We start from the raw sequence: 22703 nt of genomic DNA on the forward strand, positions 1-22703 counted from the left end.
CATAGTGTAAATTCTGTTTTGCTATAAATATTATTTCTGGCTTAAATAAATACAGCCATTAATTATTCAAGTAGAAAGATAGCAGTGCTATGGTTAAGCTGTGTAAAATATTGTGAAGTTTTGTTTCATTATTGTAAAAAGTCGCAACATTTAATATTTCCTCATCTAATAAAATATAAAACAAAAATTCAGTATAAAAACAAGAACAAACACAAGGGTAATTTTACTTAGGCGTATAGCTGGTGGTGGACTTTAGGCTGGTTTTTTTTGTGTACAAGAAGGTTTAAATGCCTGTGAGATTTTTAGTTGGGTTGTCTTCTGGATACAAATTCTCCCTACTTCTGGTCCTTCAACGGACTAGATAGGGGAAAATAAATCTCTAACAGAGTGTAGGATAGCATAAAAAATAAAATAAATAAACAACAGGTGCTGCCCTTTCTCCAAGATTATACAATTTTACACTTTTTTCAAATTTTGCAGCTAAGGTTAGTTTTATTGGCTGTGATGACAAACAATAAGTTTTCTGCTGAAGTTTAGCCTTTAGACTAGCAATGTGTTTTGCTATTGTGGAGAGATAGTGGCGATGTGCCTGTCACTGTTTCTACAGTACAGAAAGCCTTTATTATGTTTAATGTCAACACTACATGTAGCTGTTTTCATAATTTTCCTGGGCTAGTACACTCTACAGCAGGCATGGGCAAACTATGGCCGGCGGGCCATATACGGTCCAATGGGGATGCTTCTCTAGCCCTTTGAGTGGTCAGTGGCCCTGGCCAGTGCCACCCCGAGCAGGGTCAGGAGAAGGACCCAGCTGGGGGGGCGCACCAGCCAGAGCCACAGAACACGTCTCCCGGATCTGTGCAGTGACAGCCCACCCACTCTCCCATCCCAAGCTCAGAGCCTGCAATGGGAGAATGGGCAGGGTTATGCCATCATGACGTCACGTTCAGTGGCGTCATTGTAATGCACGCAGGTGTGGACCCACTGTGCCACTGACTGGGCATGTTCCGGAGGGGCGTAACTAAGCTGCTACCTGGTCTTCACTAGAGCCTTTGATGGTGAGGATAGGCTTGGGCCGCAGGGTAGCTGCCAGGTGCCACTCCAGAGCAACCCCCAGGTCAGTGGCAGCTGACCAGAGGGGTCAGGGTACTCGGTGCAAGCACCGGGCTAAGGGGGTTTGGGTCAGGGGAGGTGGCAATCAGACAATGTCCAGAAACAAGATCCAAGGTCAGGGTCTGGCAGCAATCAGGCAAAAGTCCATAAACAAAATCCGAGGTCAGGGTCAGGCGGCAAACAGGCAAATTCCAAGGGTTCAGTAAACAAGATCCAGTACAGGCAGACAGAAGAAGCACCTTTGCACTAGGAGTTAGACAAGCTAAAACCATGAGATTGCTCAGGCAACTTCCTGTAGTAGAAAGTGCCTTTAAATACCTGCAGAAATCCAGCCATAGGCTGTAGAAATAGAGGGCGTGTGTGTGTTGCCTCATAAATGAAGAGAGACACATCCACGCCAGCTTAAACACCAGTGCAAGTCTCCAGCAGGAAGGAAACTCTGGTATGGAACACAGGTATTGGGGTTACACTACCTGCTGCCCGCAAAGTCAGTATGACGGCAGGAGGGAAAGGAGAGGACCTGGTGCCTGTGCCTGCAATTAGGGGCAGCAGCGCCGACACGACCCGCAGGGCTAACAGTCATGATGCATAACCCCACCCACTCTCCCATCAGCCTGGCCCATCTGCCAAAATTTTAGGCCCCTGGGTAAAAAAGTTTGCCCACCCCTGCTCCACAGTCTGCATGTGTTTAGGCATTGTATTGATCCTTTGATGTTAGGAAATAAAGAAACCTAGTAGCCTGGTTTCAGAAAAAGACACAACAGTGTTTTTACCATTTTGCCTCACAACTACCACTCTTCCCAAAAAAGAAAGGTAACATACAATCAATAAAGTATACCACCAAGTCATTTAAACTTCTGGGATATCAGCATGACTAGTTAGAAAGGTTAAAGAATTGTGAATCAATTTCATCTGGTTTAGTGTAAATAAAATTGACAAAAGAAACCCCGAGGAGTGAATGGTTTTACTACAGACCATTTCTCTCTTCCTATTCTTCCTGACTGATTTTTCATCAGTCTTCCATTTACCTAGTGCCCTTGTCACTAGTGGTACCATACATTAGCATGAGGCAGTACTTGCAGCCCGCTCAAGTTGCACAGGTAATCCAGATCCTCCAAGATGGCCCACCCATATGTCATCACACGTTTCTTTACATTAAACTGTTATTAGAAGCAGGACAGTGCAGAACACTTCCGCCAGCAGCTTTTGCAATCATTGCTGTCACTACAAGAAGTCAGCAGATAGGTAAAGAATAGACCTAGGCTCCAGGAGAGCTGGTGGACTGAGTTGAAAGCCAGCAATTCCAGGCAAAAGCTGACAAGTTCCTTGTATGCACATAATGGACAATGCAGGTAGCATGTGGAGACTGCTGGTGGGACTTAGAGAGCTTAGTCACTTCTAGTGCAAGATTGAAGAAATGCATAGACAAAATTGTAAAATTGATAAGGGTCAGGTAGTCAGAAAAGAGCAGTGATCAAAATCATATGAACTAGTTAACTATGATCCACTGAAACAGGGTAAGCAAATATTTGGGATAGTGTCACCATTGGAAGGGCTATTGTTCATTGTGGAAATGTGGTGGTGGTAGGGGGTTGTGGCCTGGACCTGAGAATGTATGGTCTTTGCTGGGACTTTTGATTTGGAAATAAAGTTACACAGCTGACATGCCATTATTGCAGCCCTTGCTGGGCACACTACAGAAAAAGACAAACAGAATGACCAACAGAAACAAGCAAATATACACTTGTTTGCCCCTAGCACTACAGTAGGTTGCGCCTAGCATCTACACTGAAACATAACATAAGAAAATAACAGACAAGCGTGCCATAGTCTTCCGGGGGGATTATTGATGCCCATATCTTTTAATGCTGGTATGGTATGCAGTAGTTCCTCTGCTCTCAAACATCTAATTGAGATTACTGGTAAATTTCTCAGGAAAGGAATCTCCTCTGCTCTCAAAGCTCCTATGCTGGGTGGAGGCACTGCCAAACCCATTACCAAATCCACTCTTTCAGATAAGGAAGAGTTTAGTTCTCCCTGAAACCTACAGCTTTAGCGTTCTAGTCTGTTTGGAGTTAGTCATTTTATAGTCCCCCCCTTCCCGGAAAAAAAAGGGTATACTAGATTAGGTTTTCAGAAAAGTTAACAGATACACAAGATAGGAGCCCAGCAGACAACAGATCAGTTGTAAACTTGCTATAAACCACCATGAACACCAAGTTGTCAAACACAACACACTGGTCAGAGATCAGTGCCCAGTATGACAAATTGGGACAGTATATTTAATAGCAAGGGAAGGATAGAAACACCAAACAGATAAAACTGAGACAGACCAGGATGGAAACCTGATAAGCAGGAGACATTAAAGAACTGATAGCAAGGGAAAAGCTCACGGAGGAGTATGCAAATTATAGCTCACTGGTAGATATAGTACAAAGCAAGCTTTTATTTCATGCTGACAGTGAAAACATGCATCTGGAATAGACCATATAATCAAGTCACAAAAACTTGTAATGTAAAAATGCTTGCAAAAAGAGTAATTGTTCCTTAACATGAGCTAGTGTTAAAGTTGTGTCAGTGGGGGTGCTTATTGTGGTGGACAGGAAAAGGGGCCATAAAATGTAACTAAAGTAACATAACTCTTTCATCCTGATAAACAGAGTCATACCTTGAAAATGCTAGAACTGGACTGAATGGAAAGGAAAATAATCAGAGCTGAGCAAGTATAAGGATGTATTACACTGCAGTCCAATCATGATACTGTGCTGAACTGTAATAACCGAGACGTTGTAATAAGTATTTCTGCCAAGTGCTAAGTTGACTGCAGATAGTTTCAGGCCAAGTTGTTTATTTACTTAACATCTGGAATGCATTTACTTCTGTGAAAACACTGAGTAAAAGAAAAAAATATGTAGGATCTCAGGAAGAAGATACAGTACCTTGCTAGGAAACATTTTTACAGAAAATTTGATTAGATTACATTTTTAATTTTGCATATTTAGGCCACAAACACATATGCAACATTTTACAAATCTTCATCTAAGATTCACCCAACTTATATCCAAAATAAGAAAAACTTAAAAGAAGCTAGAATTAGACAACACATATCATATTAAACATAATTAAAAATGATATAAAATGATATAATTAAAATGAAATATAAAACATAATATTAAATATATTAAATATGCATCTTTAAAAACATACAAGGCAATATTCAGCAGGGATAGGCTGAACAATGTACACAATTCCACACTGGATTCAGCTGGAAAATATGTGAAATAACTCATACTCAGGGTTTATACAATTTCTAAATATATCCAATGTGACAATGTGCACATTTTTTGTAACTTCCAGTAAATCTTGTGTGAAAAGATTTATAGATAGACCCCATATAGTATCCTTGATACTGGAATATAAACTAGTTGTGGGTCAAGGTGTCAAAGTAAGTTTAGGTAATTAAAAGTAGTACAGCAGCAGTCCAAAAAATTCAAAATTGGGGATAGGCAAGATAGCCAGATTTGTAAAATCTATTGTTTTTGGTGTTGAAGTATTGTTTGGGGTAAATGATCTAAAAATGGTTGCTAATATGAAGAACATTATCTGTAAATATTATGTTATTGTAAATAGAATTATCAAATACAACAAAAAGTAAAGTTTTCTAAAGGTTCCTGTTTTGAACTAAAATTATCTTTTTAATACACTTCATAACCTAAATCACATATTTGTTATATTTTTTCATTTTAATTCTTTGCTTAATGCAAATACATATCATCTATAATTCTAAACCTACTTGGATACTACAACAGTCTTTCCTAAATCTATATTTGAACATGTCCGTAGTATTCCCAATACATACAAGGGAGCATGGATATTTTGGTAAGTAGATTGCAAATTGTAAAATTCTGTTTTACAATTAAAATATTGTCTGATGTTAAACAAATGAATTCCTACTTATGAGGAAGTGAGTTTTGCCACAATTTTGGTTCATGCATCGGTATCAATGCTAGAAAGTGTACATCATGGATATATCTCAAACAAATTGTGTTGAAACAAAAAGTGTCATGTTTCCTTGGGGTTGCCATTTGTAATTTGTTGTATATAGGGGGTGGTCTATTGCTTAATGTACATCTGATACCGTATGCTCTTGTTATGTTACCATAGTGTTGTAAATAAAGATTCTCACTGTTTTTAATTGATTTATTCTACTACATCATATAATTCTGTTTTATGCCTCAAAGTCCTGTTGTGTATAGTTAGTAGAGGATTTTCACTCTCATTATTTTTGTTTGTATATCACTTACTGTGGTGAGTATTCTTCTGGTTGGAGTCACTTCCAATTTCCAAGGTGAACACCACCATTGCTATCTACTAGTAGTTACTCATATTTAAATGGACTTATAGGGCCTGATTTATTAAAGTTCTCCAAGGCTGTAGAGGATACACTTTTATCAGTGAAGCTGGGTGATCTAGCAAATCTGGAATGGATCTGGTCCATGATTTAAAACATTTGCTAGCTATGACTTTGAAGAAATCCATTCTGGGTTTGCTGGATCACCCAGCTTCACTGATGAAAGTGTATCCTCTCCAGCCTTGGAGAGCTTTAATAAATCAGGCCTATAATGTTGAGGCCATCCTAATGTATTCACATATTTAGAACTGTTTCACCTGTTTTGTTTTGTCATCAAAATGCAATAGAAAATTCTCCTAATATCTGCTAATATGGGTTAATGTTATCCTTGATTTCCACATATAGCTGAACATCATGGGGATTTATTTTTAAAAGAGGTGGAGCTTTTAATTCTGTAACAAAAATATTATTTTTAGTTAACCACCTGAGCGTTACACTGATTTCTAGATTTCTGTTCCAAAAGCGTCACAGGTTTTCATGAAAATTTTTTTTTTAAATTTAGACCTGTAACTTACAGAAATATGTCCGAATAGGGTTCTAGTAGATATCATGGATATAAAAAATGTTTGAAACACACAATCATGTAAAAAAAAAAAAAAACTTTTAATAAAATTAAAGGAAAAACACAAAAATCAGCTTAAACAAGAACACATAAATAAATGAAAAATACTGAAAATGCGATAATTCGGTATAATGTATAGTAATATATTTTTCTAAAACACCTCCCTAGTGTCCGTCACATACCTATAGACAAAACCACATAAATATATTTTCTATTATTTTGTATTGGATTGGATACAGGACTTTGTATTAAATCCAATACAAAAAATTTGAATTTTCCGCTACGACCCTCATCGACGGGCGCACGCACGCGCATCATCAGGAATCGCCGAGGGACGCGTACGCAAATGCCGGGTATTCTAATTCTTTCCAAACTTCCATGCAAAAAGTGTTACATTTTTTGCATGGAAATTTATTTTGGATTGTAGGCTCTAATTCACCGAATTACCGCATAACTCACCAAAATATGTCCAAAATTTCTTATATAATATATATATAATACAATTATATATATATTATATAAGGATTTCTTTGTATTGAACTCAATACAGCTTTTTTGTATTGAGTTCAATACAAAGGAACTCAATGCAAAATTTTGAATTTGCCGCCCCGCCTCCTTCCCGCGCCGACGCACGCAGCGACGTCACCGGGAAACCCCGGTGATCGTCTCTGCACTCGCCGGCTGAACACAGAAGACACAAGACATGTCCGGAGGAGCGGAGGGAGAAGGTGAGTATTTTTTTTTTTTTTTTGTCCAGCGATCGACGCTGGACAGTGACAGGCACAGGGATAGGGACAGGGACAGGGAGAGGAGGGAGAGGAAGCCGGCTGGCTTAGAAAAGAAAGCCAGCTGGCTTTGTCCTCTAAGCCGGCCGGATTTTTCTTTTAAGGAGAGGGACACCCGACGCTGGAGGACGACGCTGGAACACGGAACCGACACTGGATTAGCACAGCGGGACCAGGTAAGTGGGGATTTTAGTGTAGGCGAAAAAATACGGGGTTAACCAAAAGAGCAAAAATATTTAGTGCGAGAAATTACGGGCTTAGCGGTTAGGGGGTTAAAAAAAAAGATTTTTGGTTTGTTTGCATTGACAGAGATGGACCCAATATTGCAACCATCTCTAAGTATTCAGTGTTCAGAGCATATAATAAATTGAATGAATGAATTAATATATGATTATGTTTATAAATTAGATAATTATGATGAGAGTAACTTACCTGTGGTCCTTTTACACCTTGATCACCCATAAAACCTGGTAACCCAGGGTTACCTTTTTCTCCCTGTAGCAAAATACATGTTTTACATATCAGTCCTATTCACAACATGTACATCAATATTCACATTTGCTACATTGAAGCCCCATACTGTCAGTTCAGACTTTGATATGCATTATATGTATCACCATTCTGGTGATTTTCAAAAGTAACAAAACATGTTTAAATGAATTGTCTGTTTACAAACAGGGATGAGCATAGAAATTTTGGCTACCTTGGTTTCAACTTGAAATTTTGACTTTCAAAGTCTAAATAAAGTGCAAACTTTGTGGCTACCTGCAGCAAAAACAAACTCTGATGCAAGGCTCTCAAGTTGAAAATCTAAAATATCTTTATTGCTTTATGTTCAGTCTGTTTAACATAGTTTCTAGCACTTCATCAGTTACAAGGAAAGCAAATCCATGCTTTGCTTTACCTTAACAAAATGCCAGCTGGAAGTGGGCCACAGGACAAAAGTCCAGCTGTCCTGGAAACAGTAATTCCAAATAATTGTTGTCATAGCTGACTAAAGTCCTACCTGAATCTATGATTTATGTCCCATAAAAACCCGTAAAAGCGTCTCCAACAACAAATGAATCAATATACAATTGTGCTCAAAGATAGGTGGTCAGTTTGAAAGTAACTAGTTATTTAGGCTAGAATATAATATAATAATAAACTAGAATAAAAAAAAAAGAACATGATTTAGTCTAATAATTGGACATGTAAACATTTGGTATAATGAACTTGATTAATACAAACAGCATGTTTCCTGAAAAGAAAAATTTTGGGCTCCATTTATAAAATAGGGAATCTGACATTCCCTCAAACATTCCCCGGAGGGAATCGATTACTGCCATTGAAACACATGGACCCGGAGGCTTTACACTAGGGAATGTTTGATTCCCTGTTTTATAAATAGAGCCCTTAATTTCAGATGTGTTTGAATTTGGATATCGTTGACTGTTACACTGCTCAGAATGATGTGGTCAGGTACAATCCTACACCTTAAGCCAATAAATATCACTGGCCCCAACACAATATGCTTGGACAGCAGTTTATAAGCAGGTCTTTATTTGTGTACATAAATCTGTCTTTTCAGCTACAATTAGTGGAGAAGTTTTAATATACTATACAGTTATATTTTACAGTACTGCAACGGACCTAAAAACATACAGTAATCTGCAGTGTGACTTCTTATTAATGTTTTTTTTTTATTACAAGTTTATATAGTAAAGATAAATTGGCATACCGGTGGTCCTATGACTCCTCGCCTACCAGGAAGATTCTGGAAAAAGTAATAAACATAAGTAAGTGCAAATTTCAATTTCAATATATATATATATATATATATATATATAGTCAATAAACTACTCTGAAAGTTTATACAAACGTATTTTTTGTGATTATTGCTAATAATGCCTTTGTTGTAAGAACTTTTCTAAACAGTCTGTGATTATTAAAAGAGCAGAGCATGTTGACTTAAGCATCAGAGGTCAACAACTGTCTATGCAAAGTGAACATGATCTACACCTTAGTGAACCAACTCATCTGTTTTGCAACTGATTTTATTCTGCTACACTGATACAGGTGATGGATATAGTCGAGGAACAGAACAGGGTTGCATATTTTAATAAACCACAAACATCTGCCTTTGTTTTTATTATATTGTAGGTAGGTGATTACATTATTGAAAATGGGTTAGAGATAAATCAATTGGAAAAGGTATATTCCATGTTACAGCACATTTTTACAAATTATTAATTTGTTTTTAATCATGAACTGTAATAGTTGCCCTTAGAGTTCACTTTGATTTATATTTTTGTTGTATATCTTTACAAGCTTATTTAAACTTTGTGGGTTGTGATATTACATAAGGATGTGCAAATCAGTTGCTGTTCGGTTTGTTTGGCTTGCAAATAGTTTTGCAAATCTTGCTTGAGATTCTAAAATTGCAAACTTTATGACAAATAAATGAAATGAAATAAATTAGCAAAAATGTTTGTTTTTGATGTGACCATTTGAAGAGATAATAAGCAAGTTATTTTGGAATAAATGGAATGGAAACCTGGCACTACTATAAGGGAAATGTACCAATGCATAGGCATGTAGAGGAGAGGGCTTGGTGGCACTTAGTCTTAGGAATTCAACACAAGAAAGGACTCTACTTCTATTAAGGAAATTGTTTTGGATTATTAAAATATCTTTAGCTAGCATATTCATGTATGTTATTGCATTACTAGCTCCAACCATACTTGTTCTTGTTTTGGCACTTCTCTGACATATACTGGAATTTCTGGTACAGAACAAAACCCATACAAACAATGCAAAAATTACTCATTAGACAGATTTTACACATTACACATTAAACATGTTTACAGATCTTGTTACAGATCTTGTGAAAAGAAAACTTTGGAGGGAAAAAAATATATGCATAAAAATAGAATAATCAAAGTTCTGTAATCAGCTAGAGCTAGAAAAATACTGAACAAAAAAAATTTTCTTTGTGTATTCAAGACTTTTTTTTTTAAGCATATGGTTACATCTTACTCCAGCTCCTCTACTTCCAGGTGACCCAGGATTTCCTGGCTGGCCAGGTTCTCCCTAGAAAATTAAAAAATAAAATAAATATTTTGTATTCAACAGATTTGTTATTCATGGATCAATCTGATCATACATATTGTATTGTAAAATCTATTCAGTTTTAAATAGAAATAATAATGTGTTATAGTTATAATGTGAACAAGCACAAATAAAAATCCAATATTTTCATAAAAATATGAAGAGGCTATAACACAATAAACAACCAACAACAACTAATTTGTGTTCCTCCAACCTAACATAAAATAGAAAACATAGTGTTTTCACCAATTCTTTCTGTTACCACTGCTTGTCATTATTATACAATAGATACCACTCCAACATCTTCAACCCATTATGCCTGCTCACCATATTCACTTTTCCTGCTCTTCTAAAGCTATCCCTCTCTGCCAATTCCTTCACTGGCTGCGATTAACCCAGAAAATCTAGTACTATTTTTCAGTTCAAAGTGCTCAAAAAATGTTCTCTTCATTACATTTTATCCTCAGATTTAAAATATTATCCTAACCTCAACCTTTGCTATGCATACAAAACTCTCCTATCTTCCACCCTGATCACTTCCTCACACTTTTATGTCCTATACAGGCTCCACTCTTGTCTTGGAACTTTCTTCTGCACCACATCTGTCATACTTTGAGCCTCAAAGCCCTTAAATGTACCTTCCAAGGGGGCTTATCTGGCGCCAAAATGATTGGCATGATTTATTAAAACTCTCCAAGGCTGGAGAAGATACACATTCATAAGTGAACCTGGGTGATCCAGCAAACTTGAAATGGATCTGGTCCAGGATTAAAAATATTTGCTAACAAATAGCAAATTACTTTCAAGAAATCCATTCCAGGTTTGCTTGGCTAATAACATTTTCCTTGTTCAATATTGGGCTTTACCATCACTGGTTCTCAATGACACATCTTTGTCTTAGTGGTCAGCTATTCCGTAACTCTACAGCAGTCTTTCTCCACCTATTTACCTTGGAGAAACCCGTCGACTTTCATGTCTTCAGGGAACCCCTGATATAATATATAGATTACTATATTCACAACTAAATAGACAAAAAAAAATCATTAGTGTCTGTTAAACTGACCTGAGAGTCACAAACTGCTCATTGCTCAAAGAAGGAAGGGATTTTTCACTGTAAGGTCTGTGAAAATGTGAAATAGGCTCCCTCAGGAAGTAGTTTCAGCAACTACTATTGATTGCTTTACATAGAAGCTGAATGCTTTTCTAGAAGCACAGAATATAACTGCGTATGAAGGCTTTAATGTAAAGATAACAGTGACTGTTGATCCAGGTAACATCGGATTTCCTAATTGAATCAGGAAGAGATTTTTCCCCTGTTGGAGCAAATTGTACCAGTTTTTTTTTGCCTTCCTCTGAACCAAATATGTCGATAGGGTTTTATATCTGGGATATGTTTATTTCCCTAATGGTTGATGTTTTTTTTTAACCTAACCTACTATGTAACTATGTAAACCCTAGCCATGAAACCATGAAATATAAAGAAAAATTAGTAGTTATTTAAATGTTTTATAATCACCTCAATTCCAAGATCTCCTTTATATCCTTTAGGTCCAGGAATAGTGTCAGAAGTCCCAGGATTTCCCTATTAAAAGCATATGTCAAATAAGTAACTGAATATAGCTGCATTGTGCAGATAAAAATTAACAAACATATTATTTACTAATTAATCATCTGTGATTTAATAGACATATTTATTTTTTAACATTGTTGCTTACCAGTGTATTAGGGTGTCAGTTAAAATGAAAATTAAAACAGTGTATCAATATAATCCTAAACCTTTCATATCCCATTGGTAAAGGTGAAAAAAAAAATTTGTGTACGTCTTTCAAAAGACATATAAACAAAACTTTTTTTGAAACATGAAAGCTATGATTATGAACCTGTGCCCCAAACAACAACACAAATGTTCCCAGTTTACTGGTAGGTAAAACAAATGCGTACTGATAACTCAATTGTCTCCTTGCTTTCTTATCTGCAGCTACTTCTACAACCAGAATGTTGATATCATTTTGAAGCCCCACTGATAACTGATGTGCTTTACAATCCCTTCTGTGAGTACCCTTTTACTATTTACATGTAGCTGATTTATGAAATACAAACCTCTGTAAATATACTCCATAACCCATAAACTCAGCTGTTTTATATTGTAGTTTTTTTTATTATTATTATCTTTTCCTAAGCCAATTTATGTCTTATTCATATGCTCCACAACACTTTTATTTTGCTGTTAAAAACCCAAAACACAATTTTTACAAACATTTATTAATGACCAAAATGTGTATGCTTACCGCATCACCTCTGAAACCTTTTTCTCCCTTTTCTCCTGGAGGTCCTTTTGTCCCAGTACTTCCCTGTTAAGACAATATTTCATTATATATCTACTAGACTGGAAACCCAATAAGCACTAAAGTCTTTTAACTGAACAGTTGAGCAGAACTGAGTTCTAGATCATTTGCTTCCAGTAAAAGCAGAATTTAACTTTTGTACTGATTAGATTAATAAATATTGTGAAAATGGAAAGGAAATGTCTCTGCACTGCAAGAGTTTTGGTATAATAATGCCAATGCAACTTTGTGGAGTTAAATTTTATTTTGGACATTTTCTCCCCCCTGGCTTGGCAACTGCCTACTAACATTTTGGTTAATATTTTGTAAAGCATTTTTTGTTTAAAGCCTCATTTTTCTTGCATGGATATGTGAACAGTCAGATACCAAATGTCAGCCAGGGCCTTAACAGAATGTGATTGCTAAGAGAAAAGTATGTACCCATAACAATTGAGTCTGAGTTGGGTGTTACATATGCAACAACGTAGTACAAAGATGAATGAATAAGTAACCCATTGAAATCATATTTCACTTTTCAACACTTCTATCACTTTATCATGATATTACTATGTATGATGTTCCAAAATAGTGTGTTCAACATAAGGATGAAACGATAGAATACTAAAATCATCTTACTGCTTCTCCTCTTTCACCCTTCTCTCCTTTGGTTCCTGGGTGTCCAGAGTCTCCCTGAAATAAACAAAAAGGGATAAGATTAACTATAAAATGTTTGCAAATGCCCATTTTTGCCCCTATGTAACCCATTTATCATCATCATCACATGATCTTCAAAAGCTATGGCTAGATGATTGACAAAGATAGATGATTGATCAAGACAAAGATTAGATCATGAGTTATTTTTTACAAAGTAATTGGTAGTCAAGGTTGTAAAAAAGAAATTTAGTGTGTGTATACCTGTTCGCCAGGAATTCCATCAAGGCCATTTTCCCCTTCCTCATTCTAAACATCACAAAAACAAACAGCAAAGTCATCGTAACATTAAGGAGTATTTAAGGTAATAACCACAAAAAAAGCACAGCAATAAAAATCTATGACTTTTTCCTTAGTGGTAGTCTCTTAGTGGCATCTGGGACTGGCATAAAAATAATAATAATAATAATGATTTTGGTTTAACCTGTATTTTAGATTTTACAGTGTTAAAAAAACACTCTGCTCTCTGTTGTACTTTCAGCATTAAAAATGCCCATCAACTTGAGTTATTAAAAATGCAAGCTTTCTAGTTATGTTTGCTTATGTAAGCTTTACATGCTTCTGTGTTCATGTGACAGCTTTTACATACAGGGTGATGCTCATAGTTCCTGACTCCTAGGAAAAAGCTGTCAAGACAATGAAGCAACAAAGGAACTTTAAACCATACAACATTTCCCCCACCATACTTCACAGTTGTTATGGGGTTCTTTTTTTAGAATGCTGTCTTTTGTTTGCCATAAACCTATTCGCTGTTACTTTGAGCAAATAATTCCGTTTTTAGTTATTCAGTGCACTGAATATTGTTTCAAATGGCCTTGTATTTGCCTTGTATATTGAATGACAAACTAAAGTTTTGCTCTAATGTTCTTTTTGGACAGAAAAATAGTTTTTCCTGGCATACTTGAAGAATAAATTGGTGTAATTTCTTTCTGATTGTAGATGAATGTAATTTGAAACCAACTGTTTCAGCTGTCAACTCTTGAGTGGAATATGCTGGGATAGACAGTCCTGGATATATTAACAAATGTTTGAACTTGATGCTTGCAGATTTATTCTATTCATCCTGCACTGAAAAAAGCAGACACTTAAATGTATATCCTTCAGTGATTTGTTTAATAGACAAATTAAATTACTTTTTTTATGCAGCATTTGCTGTAGCTTCCTATTGCTTACATGTGTAAACTGCATTCATACCACACGTGAATGGTTTAACACTTTCTAGAGACATAGACACAGAAAGGGCCAGCAGAAGACTAACAATGCTTTTTACAATGCTCATTGAAGTCAGCGGTGGGCATTTTTTCAGGTGTGTTTTTTTTTTTTTTGCATGGTTTGCCACTCTGTACCTCTCACCTGCAATCACCTGCACACACTTTTCTCTCTGCCCACACAAAAAAGTAAACTAATCCCAGAATACAGCGATATTTGCAGCGTGCAAAACATCTGCATTAAAATTGCTTGAAAGTGTCCAGAAAAGGCAGGTTAAGAATGTTAGGAAAATGCTAAATATTTACTTTTAGTGTAATCATTTTATATAATTCATAAGAAAATGTGAAATTATTTTAGGTGCGTTTCAAAGACTAATAAAAAAGGACTTAAACATTCTAAGGTTTGTAGGGTTGAAATGTATAAGAGAAAGACATACTGCTTCTCCTGGCAGTCCTCTGTTTCCCTAAAAAATAAAGAATAAATTGTTACTCACAAGAAACATTTAATAAAATATACTGTTTGAAAAGTACTGTTTGATTAATTACATTACAGGAAAGGTCATTCAAGGTTATTCAGCAAAGTGGATAAAATTGTGGACTTTTTTGAACAGACATATATTAGATTGTTTTCTATGTCTACAGATAAAAAAGGAAAAATAGGGGTTTCAATAATTTGAAATAGATAAAATGCTGTACTATGTAAAATGAAAGTACACTATAGCCTCAGTAGCTGATATTGCCCAATTTAGCGGAAATAATGTATAAATTATACAACTGTTCACTAGTATCTTTTTCATTAAGTTTTATTTTACATTAAATTTTGAGCACTTTTTTATTCAAAATTCTATCACTTTCAACATGTCTGTGTGCATATACTGACCATTTTCTGATCCCCTGTCCACAGCATTTTAGGGGATTCAACACAAGTCTAACAAGTGATAAAAGAAATGTGTTGATTTATATAATCTGAGAATTTAGTAAACTATAGCTCCCTACAGACCCCTCTTCCTCTCTCCCAACACAGTTTCCAGTCCCTACAACAGTAGAAGAAAATGACAGATTTGGTACCCTAGCATCCTAGAGCTCTTCTTCATCTATCAGCAGCAGAGTTCTGACTAGAAGATAACAATAATTCACTGAAATTGCCTCTGGAATTCACCATGATTTGCAGGTGTCCAACAGGAAGCTTATTTTAAGTAAGTTAGGTAGGTATAAGTAAAAGTAATGAAAAAGGGTACCAATTTGGGACTTACCTTAGGACCTCTGTTTCCTGCACATCCTTTCTCACCAGATTCTCCCATGGGACCGGGTATTCCCCTTGCACCCTAAGTAAAAAACAAAAAAAGTTTACATTTTTGTATACTGACACGTTTTAAGAGTATCTGACCCTTACTTTGTAATGTCCTGTTTCTTTACAACTTCATTCTGTGTAAGCAATAAAGTGGGCCTGCTTTGATCTTACCTAGGTAATCTAATTACCTTGCATTTTATTTTCTGATGTTTCTACACAAAATCTGCCAGGACCCGATATTCTGTGTGCAGAAGAATTGATCTTTGGCACAGAGGATTCCAGCACAAAGGAGACATGTATTGTTTTTTTTTAAATAAGTGAATTTTTGAATCACGGTGACAGGTGCCATGCTGGACTCCTTCTATGAAATATTCAACTTTTGGCAACTATTTTAATTCGATGTTTTTTTTATTTTATTTATTTATTTTTTTGCAGTTATCACAAACTAAACAACTAAGTCAAATGTTTTAAGTCATCATTCTACTTCTGCACTGCATTTTGCTTTACTAGTTAGACTCAAAGAGATACTCACCTCCTCACCCTCTTCTCCAGAATGTCCCGTGACACCTTTGCGCCCAGGTGACCCCTAGAAGAAAATCAAAAGCTTAAATTTATTTATATAAATATTATAATATTACCAGCCTAAAGTATGACATACAGTCTATATATAGGCCAAACATTAGGTGATAGAAAAGGGTTAAAGCCACTATCAAGTGCTCTGTTGACAAGATTTACTTTCACTTCCTACTCTAAAATTTAGAATTTCTTATTACCTTTTTGTTTCATGGATAATGGCAAACCAGACAATGTGCTGGATAGCTGGGCTGTAAAACACAATTATCTATGTCTAATATCTGAATTCAGGTGGACAAATTTGATTGGTTAAGCACTAGCAATATGGGCACTGTTTCTGGTACCAAGAATGCATGGTGGACAAAATAATGCCTACACAACTTGATTGACCAGTTATAGTAAACTATAGTATAGTAATGTATACCCTTTATAGTATTGTAAGATTCAAGGTCTTATACTTGGTTATCAGACAACATGAGCTAAATTTCCAATACAATAAAGCAGGGGTGCCCAACACGTGGATTGCGATCTACCAGTCGATCGTGGAGCCCTGCCTTTCAAAATAAAATCTACCGCCTGTTTTATGACAGCTTGGTGATCCCGTCCATTTTACCTCAGCTCACTGGCTCCGCCCACTTACCTCAGCAAGGGCTGCCATAGTTCCTTGCTTGTGGTAGCAGGTTCTGTGGGGACATAGTGACAAAGGAATGCAGAGGCGTCTCTCTCTCTCTCTCGTTGGATGAGTGTATATGAAGTGAGGAGGGAGTAAGGTGAACAATACCCCATACACCTGCATTTTCCAGGGACTGTTCAGATTTCTGGCTGTTTGTTGAAATGGAAGGCTCTCTGTGTTTTGTGGTGAACACCTGTACAATGCTCTATTCCACACATGTTTAACACAACTGTATGTGCTCTTTAGTAATTAGTAAGTATTGTGTACACACAAACACACTTAGGATTCCATTCCCACATTCATTTTACAAAACATTACTTCATTGAAGTATAAAAAAATTTTTTAGGGGAATCTTCTTCACATGCTTCAATGGCCGAAAATGTACAGAATTGTATTGTGCCATACATGTTCATGCTGTTATGCAAGGTAAACAATATATATTTTAATATAGTATAGTAGTAAGTATACTCAGTATATATATATATATATATATATATATATATATATATATATATATACATTATAGTCTGTAGTCCCCAGTTTAATATTATGAATGAATAAATGACTATATATGTGATTTTTTTTGGAATTATACAACTCTAAGAACCTTGTCAAGTCTCACATATATAGGTATAATAATTTAAGAAAATAGTTCTTTGTAATGGGCAATAAATCTTTTCTTTTAAAGTCTTTCTTACATAGTACACAGATTTTTTTCGGCATAGTTCTAAAATAGTTCTAAAAGTTCTGTGCAAGCCATGGGAAAGTAGATTGAAATCTTGAAGGGGTGGATGTCAGATGAATATCTGGTGAAGCAGTTTCTTGCTTTTGACTTTTTTGCACTCCCTTAAAACTGAGGCACGAGTTCTCTAGTTCTTAAAAACTGCATCGGTACTAGGGATGAGTGACAATGACTCTGACATTCTCTCGAAAATTCCCTCGAATTTCTGATGGGTCCACAAAATTTTGGCAAACCAATTTTGTGGAAACCATAGGAAGATCAAGAAAATCATTACAGGAGGAGTACCGTGGCTGCAATGCAGCCATGGGAATCCTCCTTTGTGTGATCCATGGTCACTAGAAGTTAAATGAGGGATCGCGCACAGGAGGCTTCTCACGGCTGCATTAAAGAATGCAGCCGGAGTACTCCTCTTGCTAGTGTGAGTCCCGCAGCTGTGCTCATCAATGAATGAATGAGATTGAATTTTAAAATCTCGCTTGCTCATCCCTAATCAGTACAATTTCTCCAACAATTTATACTGCCCATTTCTGACTAAGCTAGATTTAGCTAAGTTGATAACTGGCAACACTAAAAATTATAGGTATATGTTCCCTACAGTTCCTGAATTGGGGTATTTGTGTTCATTTTATTTATCAAATCATGAACAGTCATGTAAAACTTTACTTCTTTAGTAAACTTCCCCAATGTGTAAATATTGAACAAACAAACATGTAAATATAATATATTTTTTTATGACTTCTAGATTTCCATTAGGTTACTGTTTTTAGATTGATGTTAATGATAATTTTTAAAAAAGTAAAAAAAAATGCTTTACCCATTTTCCACGTTGTCCATATGGTCCAGGACTACCCCTTTCTCCCATGCACTTGCAAAACACACAGCAACATGTCTTCTCAACAACATGAGACTGCAAAAGAAAATTACAACAAGTAATTATAGTAATTTTATTATTAGTAACTGTACTTTGTTTCTGAAGTTCTCAAGGCTGTATTATGGGAAAAAAAACTTTCAATACAGGAACAACCCGCTTGTGTGCATTTTATATGTGGCTGGATGGATTACAGGAAGAGGACTTTTTCTGTAGCCATAATTTGTCAATGATGTGTATTTGTTGGTGTGTGTTTTATTGGTTCACTATTTCTATTTATTATATAATTTACATAGCACCAAAGCATGAATCAAACATGTAATTTATACCTTCAGGCAGTTCTCTACTCACCAGGTGCTTGGACAGTCTAGTACCAATATCTGGCATTCCAATATACATTTGATAGTTGTATTCAAAGCCTCTGCCAAATTCTATGTATTGGATGACATCATAATGCTTTGCTCCTTCAAGTGCAACAGTAACCAATGCACTTAACCCTGAAAAGACATACACATGTATACAACTATCCATAATGTATAAAATAATTTCATCTTTTTAGAAATCTGGTTTTAAAATAAAAAGTTTAACTTAACTGAACTGAGGTATACTTAACTGAGGTATACTGTAGATCCCAAGTAATGATCAAATCGATAAAGGTTACCAAACTGAAACTAATGTGTTTGTCTTCTGTGAACCTGTGCTCTTACACAATAAATATTATATTTGCTTCACTGTTTAGAAGCAAATGAACTGGATTTCCTTTTGTTTGGCAGGTTTCACATGTTTTCTTCTAATTTAATTGCTAATATGTAATCAGAGATAGACTCTTTTTGCCTTCTGTGTGGCTGACACCTCTTCTAAGAGGTATAAATATTTGTTGTATTAAAGCAAAAAAAACTGTCTGGTTAAATGCTAGTAGTTTTGCATTTATATTTTGTATATACATTTTGAGGCATTTAAGATACAGTTAGTCCCCGAGTTAAAGGCATCTGACATACGGACAACTCCTAGATACAAATGGGGCTTTCCCTGCTATTGTGTGCAGGAGGGAGGCTTGATGGGAGGGAGGGGGTGGTTTGCATGATTTGCAGAAGAAGTCTTTTGCTGTTCTGCTACCTCTTGTAACTCTTTAATGACCAAGACAAACTCTGCAGTTCTTTCTTTTTGCATATCAAACCACAGCTTGCTCCAGAAGGTAATGAATGTCTAGGCTCCATAAAGTTTTTTTTTTGCTTTGTTTGTGAATAGTTTACAGTTAGGATTTTATACAGTAACTGACACCACGTAGTATGTTGTTTGAATAAAATTCTACTAATTACTGTATTAGGTAATAGTTAGGTAATTTTATTCCTCTAATGAACAAATTGTACCTTTTCTTCTCAAGTCCTCTACTGCCTCCTCGAGATCTTCCACATCGTCGTCTAAGCCATCAGTAAAGAGGAGCAGCATCTATGCAGGATAAAAATCGTACTGAAATTTAAAATGTAATAATTTTGGTATTTGAATTGATTAACAATGATTGAATAATACATACTTTGGTTCTGCCTTCTTTATTTTTAAATTTATTCCACATGGACTTTATGGTGGATGACTTGAGATATAAAGGTTGGGTAACATTGGTTTTTATCAAGTTCCTAGCAATATCTGGGTTATAGACTTGGAAGAGAGATGGAACTTGTGTTTCTGCATTTGGCACATAAAAAGCTACACTGATTTGAGGCTTTATACCATGGCTACATGTGGAAGCTCTAACATTCATCATGTTATACAAGATTTTATCAAGTCTGGCTTCCAGATGGCTTTGACCATGGAACAAGTTAGCACCATTTGGATAGGATGAAATGTCAAACGCCACTACAACATCAAGTGTACAATCTGTGAAGTAAAAAGAAAATGCCAATTAACAAGTGCTAACAAGTTATTTTTTATGGCAATCTTTCTTGCTAAGGTTTACGGTAAATGAAATACAAGAAACCCAAACAGGATGTGTTTTATGTAGTTGTTTTGCAAAAATGTTGCATATGTCTCTATTTCTTCCCTTGGTCTACAGTCTGTAGTTCTGATTTACGTGATTGTAGTTACTTGAAAATCCCAACTCACAAAGATGAGTAAATTATTTTGTGTGAATTTTTTTTGGTCCAGGTTACAGAATTTACCAGTAAATTGGTAAAGTAATCCAAAGCAGTAGGGGACATTGTGGGTTCGACAGAATCAACAGAAGTATGGCATTTTGCCCGCATTAAATACCCTCCAGTCACCTCCTGTCATTCAATACAAGTCAGATTTTTAATGTTGCTGGGAGTTTTGGGGTAAGAATCAAATAAATAAATGTTTAACACAAATAGGGAATTCCACAAAAAAAAAAAAACATTTTCTGATTCCCACACACCAGCTTAATAATTTTTCCGAAGTGCAATGACTGATATATACAGAAAGCCTCATCAGCCAGTCATTGATTAGCCATCCTTCATGCCACATGTAAGCTGCTGTAAGGAGGTTTTCCCTCATTTAGTGCTATGTTGAAGATAGGTCAGGATTGGAGGGGAGGACAGGAACATAATATAATTGTTATTTTTTATAAACTTGAAAACGTGCTTAATAGTCTAAAATTATTTAACACAGTGAATAAAGTTTTTAATATGAAGTACAATCCCTTTGGACATTTTAAAATCAGCATTCTGGGGCCATTTTTTCTGAATGGTCATTAACCCATCCCCATTTATTTTTCCATGATATTAAAGTTTCCATGGAAAATGACCATATTTTATTTTAGTGTGTCTGCTGAAAACTTAGTTTGAGCATCAATCAGTTTCTTATTGGAAAGCTTTCACTTTCTAACTTGTAAACTCAACTCAAGTGTCCTGTAGAAAGATTTTTTCTATATTCCTTTTCATGTGACAACCTAAGATTTTCACCAATTTCAAAATGTACCAATTAATATCAGTGAATGCTAGTGAATAATTTTGAATGCTATCAAGTACGTTTGAATGTCACTGGCAAACACATTTACTAATAATTTATGTAATATCAAAGACTTATGATTATGGTGTTTAAAGGTAACTTTTTCAAAATTCACAAATGACTGTATTTCTATCTGTTAGTAGTCACACAAAAGCAGAAGAAACACCTAAGGAGGTTATGTTGATTTCTCCATTGGGGTCACATTGATCTATTGCTAGGATATCCCACCACACTGATACTTACTTTCCCAACCCACTCCTATTGCTCAGTTCACTTACAAGAGCACTTTTTTTCATAGAAAAAAACACTACATTTTTTATGAGGGTTCATATGGATGAACAGAGTAGTGGAGAAAGGCAACAAAGGTTGAATATCAGTGTCCAGGGGAAGAAATGTGTTCTAACAAAAGGATCTGTCGCCTCACAATAGACAAAGTAACTTGATTCTCCTTAAATCTTCATGTATTCTAACACCCTGTGTAATTAAAATACAATAGGAGCAGAAAGCCAGGCTTTAAGAATTTTACAATTCGATATAAAAAATATACTTACTATTAACTATTGGTGTTGAGCAAATATTTCTTACAATTCTCTGTTTGATGTTTTTCAGTTTACTAAAATCCCCAATGAAGAACTTTTTTTCTGCTGAGCCAGCAATCTGAATCAGCTGACTTTCATCAACACCTCCTACCCCTATAGCATATATATCAATGCCTTTTCCTCTCAGAGCTTGTGCTGGTTTTCCTACTTCATCCTGTGAAACTCCATCAGTTATCACCACAAGTATCTGACGGATGCCTTCCCTTATACGACTATTACTAGACGGGCTTAAAAGTTCTTTGTCTGTCCTAGTGAGTGCATTTCCAATATGAGTATTACCACCAATTTTAGGTATTTTTTCAATATCTTCTTTTAAAGTCCTTTTAGCTCTGTGGGTTTTTAGCTTAAACTCTACTTTGTATGAATCACTATACTGTCCAACTCCCACATGAACTTTGCCATTTTCAACATTAATATCCTCAACAACAGAGATCATGAATTTTTTCATTTCTTCGAAATCTGGTTCTGAAATGCTGTAAGATCCATCAATCAAGAATATTAAATCCGCCTCTTCTATTTCACAAGCTGGAAAAGAAAATCAATATATTTTAAAAGAATGCATATACAAATCTTTATACTTTTCATCTCCAATAACCACAGTGGAAAAATCTAGTAATCTAAACTGGATTCATTCTACCCAACCTACCCAAGTCATCATGGCCAAATGACACTAAAAGGTCTGTTTATAAATCAGTAAATGAAACTTTTACCAAACATTTTCTGGTAGAGAACACACATTACGCAATGTCTTGGCACACTGAAATTGAATGTGTTAATTCTTTTGTTAATGAG

General features: G+C 35.7%; 1 protein-coding gene across 1 annotated transcript in view; it reads right to left on the minus strand.

The window, feature by feature from the left end:
• COL6A6 (collagen type VI alpha 6 chain) overlaps nt 1-22703 on the minus strand; it is a 95431-nt gene that overhangs the window by 33711 nt on the left and 39017 nt on the right. The window contains exons 10-24 of the mRNA XM_072413377.1: nt 21864-22436; nt 19886-20226; nt 19722-19800; nt 18703-18848; nt 18298-18390; nt 16028-16081; nt 15458-15529; nt 14642-14668; nt 13201-13245; nt 12922-12975; nt 12250-12312; nt 11478-11543; nt 9890-9943; nt 8592-8627; nt 7304-7366 (exon numbers count right to left, since the gene is read on the minus strand). Coding sequence (XP_072269478.1) covers nt 7304-7366; nt 8592-8627; nt 9890-9943; nt 11478-11543; nt 12250-12312; nt 12922-12975; nt 13201-13245; nt 14642-14668; nt 15458-15529; nt 16028-16081; nt 18298-18390; nt 18703-18848; nt 19722-19800; nt 19886-20226; nt 21864-22436 — 1766 coding nt within the window. The remainder of the gene's footprint in view (nt 1-7303; nt 7367-8591; nt 8628-9889; nt 9944-11477; nt 11544-12249; nt 12313-12921; nt 12976-13200; nt 13246-14641; nt 14669-15457; nt 15530-16027; nt 16082-18297; nt 18391-18702; nt 18849-19721; nt 19801-19885; nt 20227-21863; nt 22437-22703) is intronic.

Source organism: Pyxicephalus adspersus, chromosome 5 (assembly GCF_032062135.1).
Source record: "Pyxicephalus adspersus chromosome 5, UCB_Pads_2.0, whole genome shotgun sequence".
Lineage (NCBI taxonomy): Eukaryota > Metazoa > Chordata > Amphibia > Anura > Pyxicephalidae > Pyxicephalus > Pyxicephalus adspersus.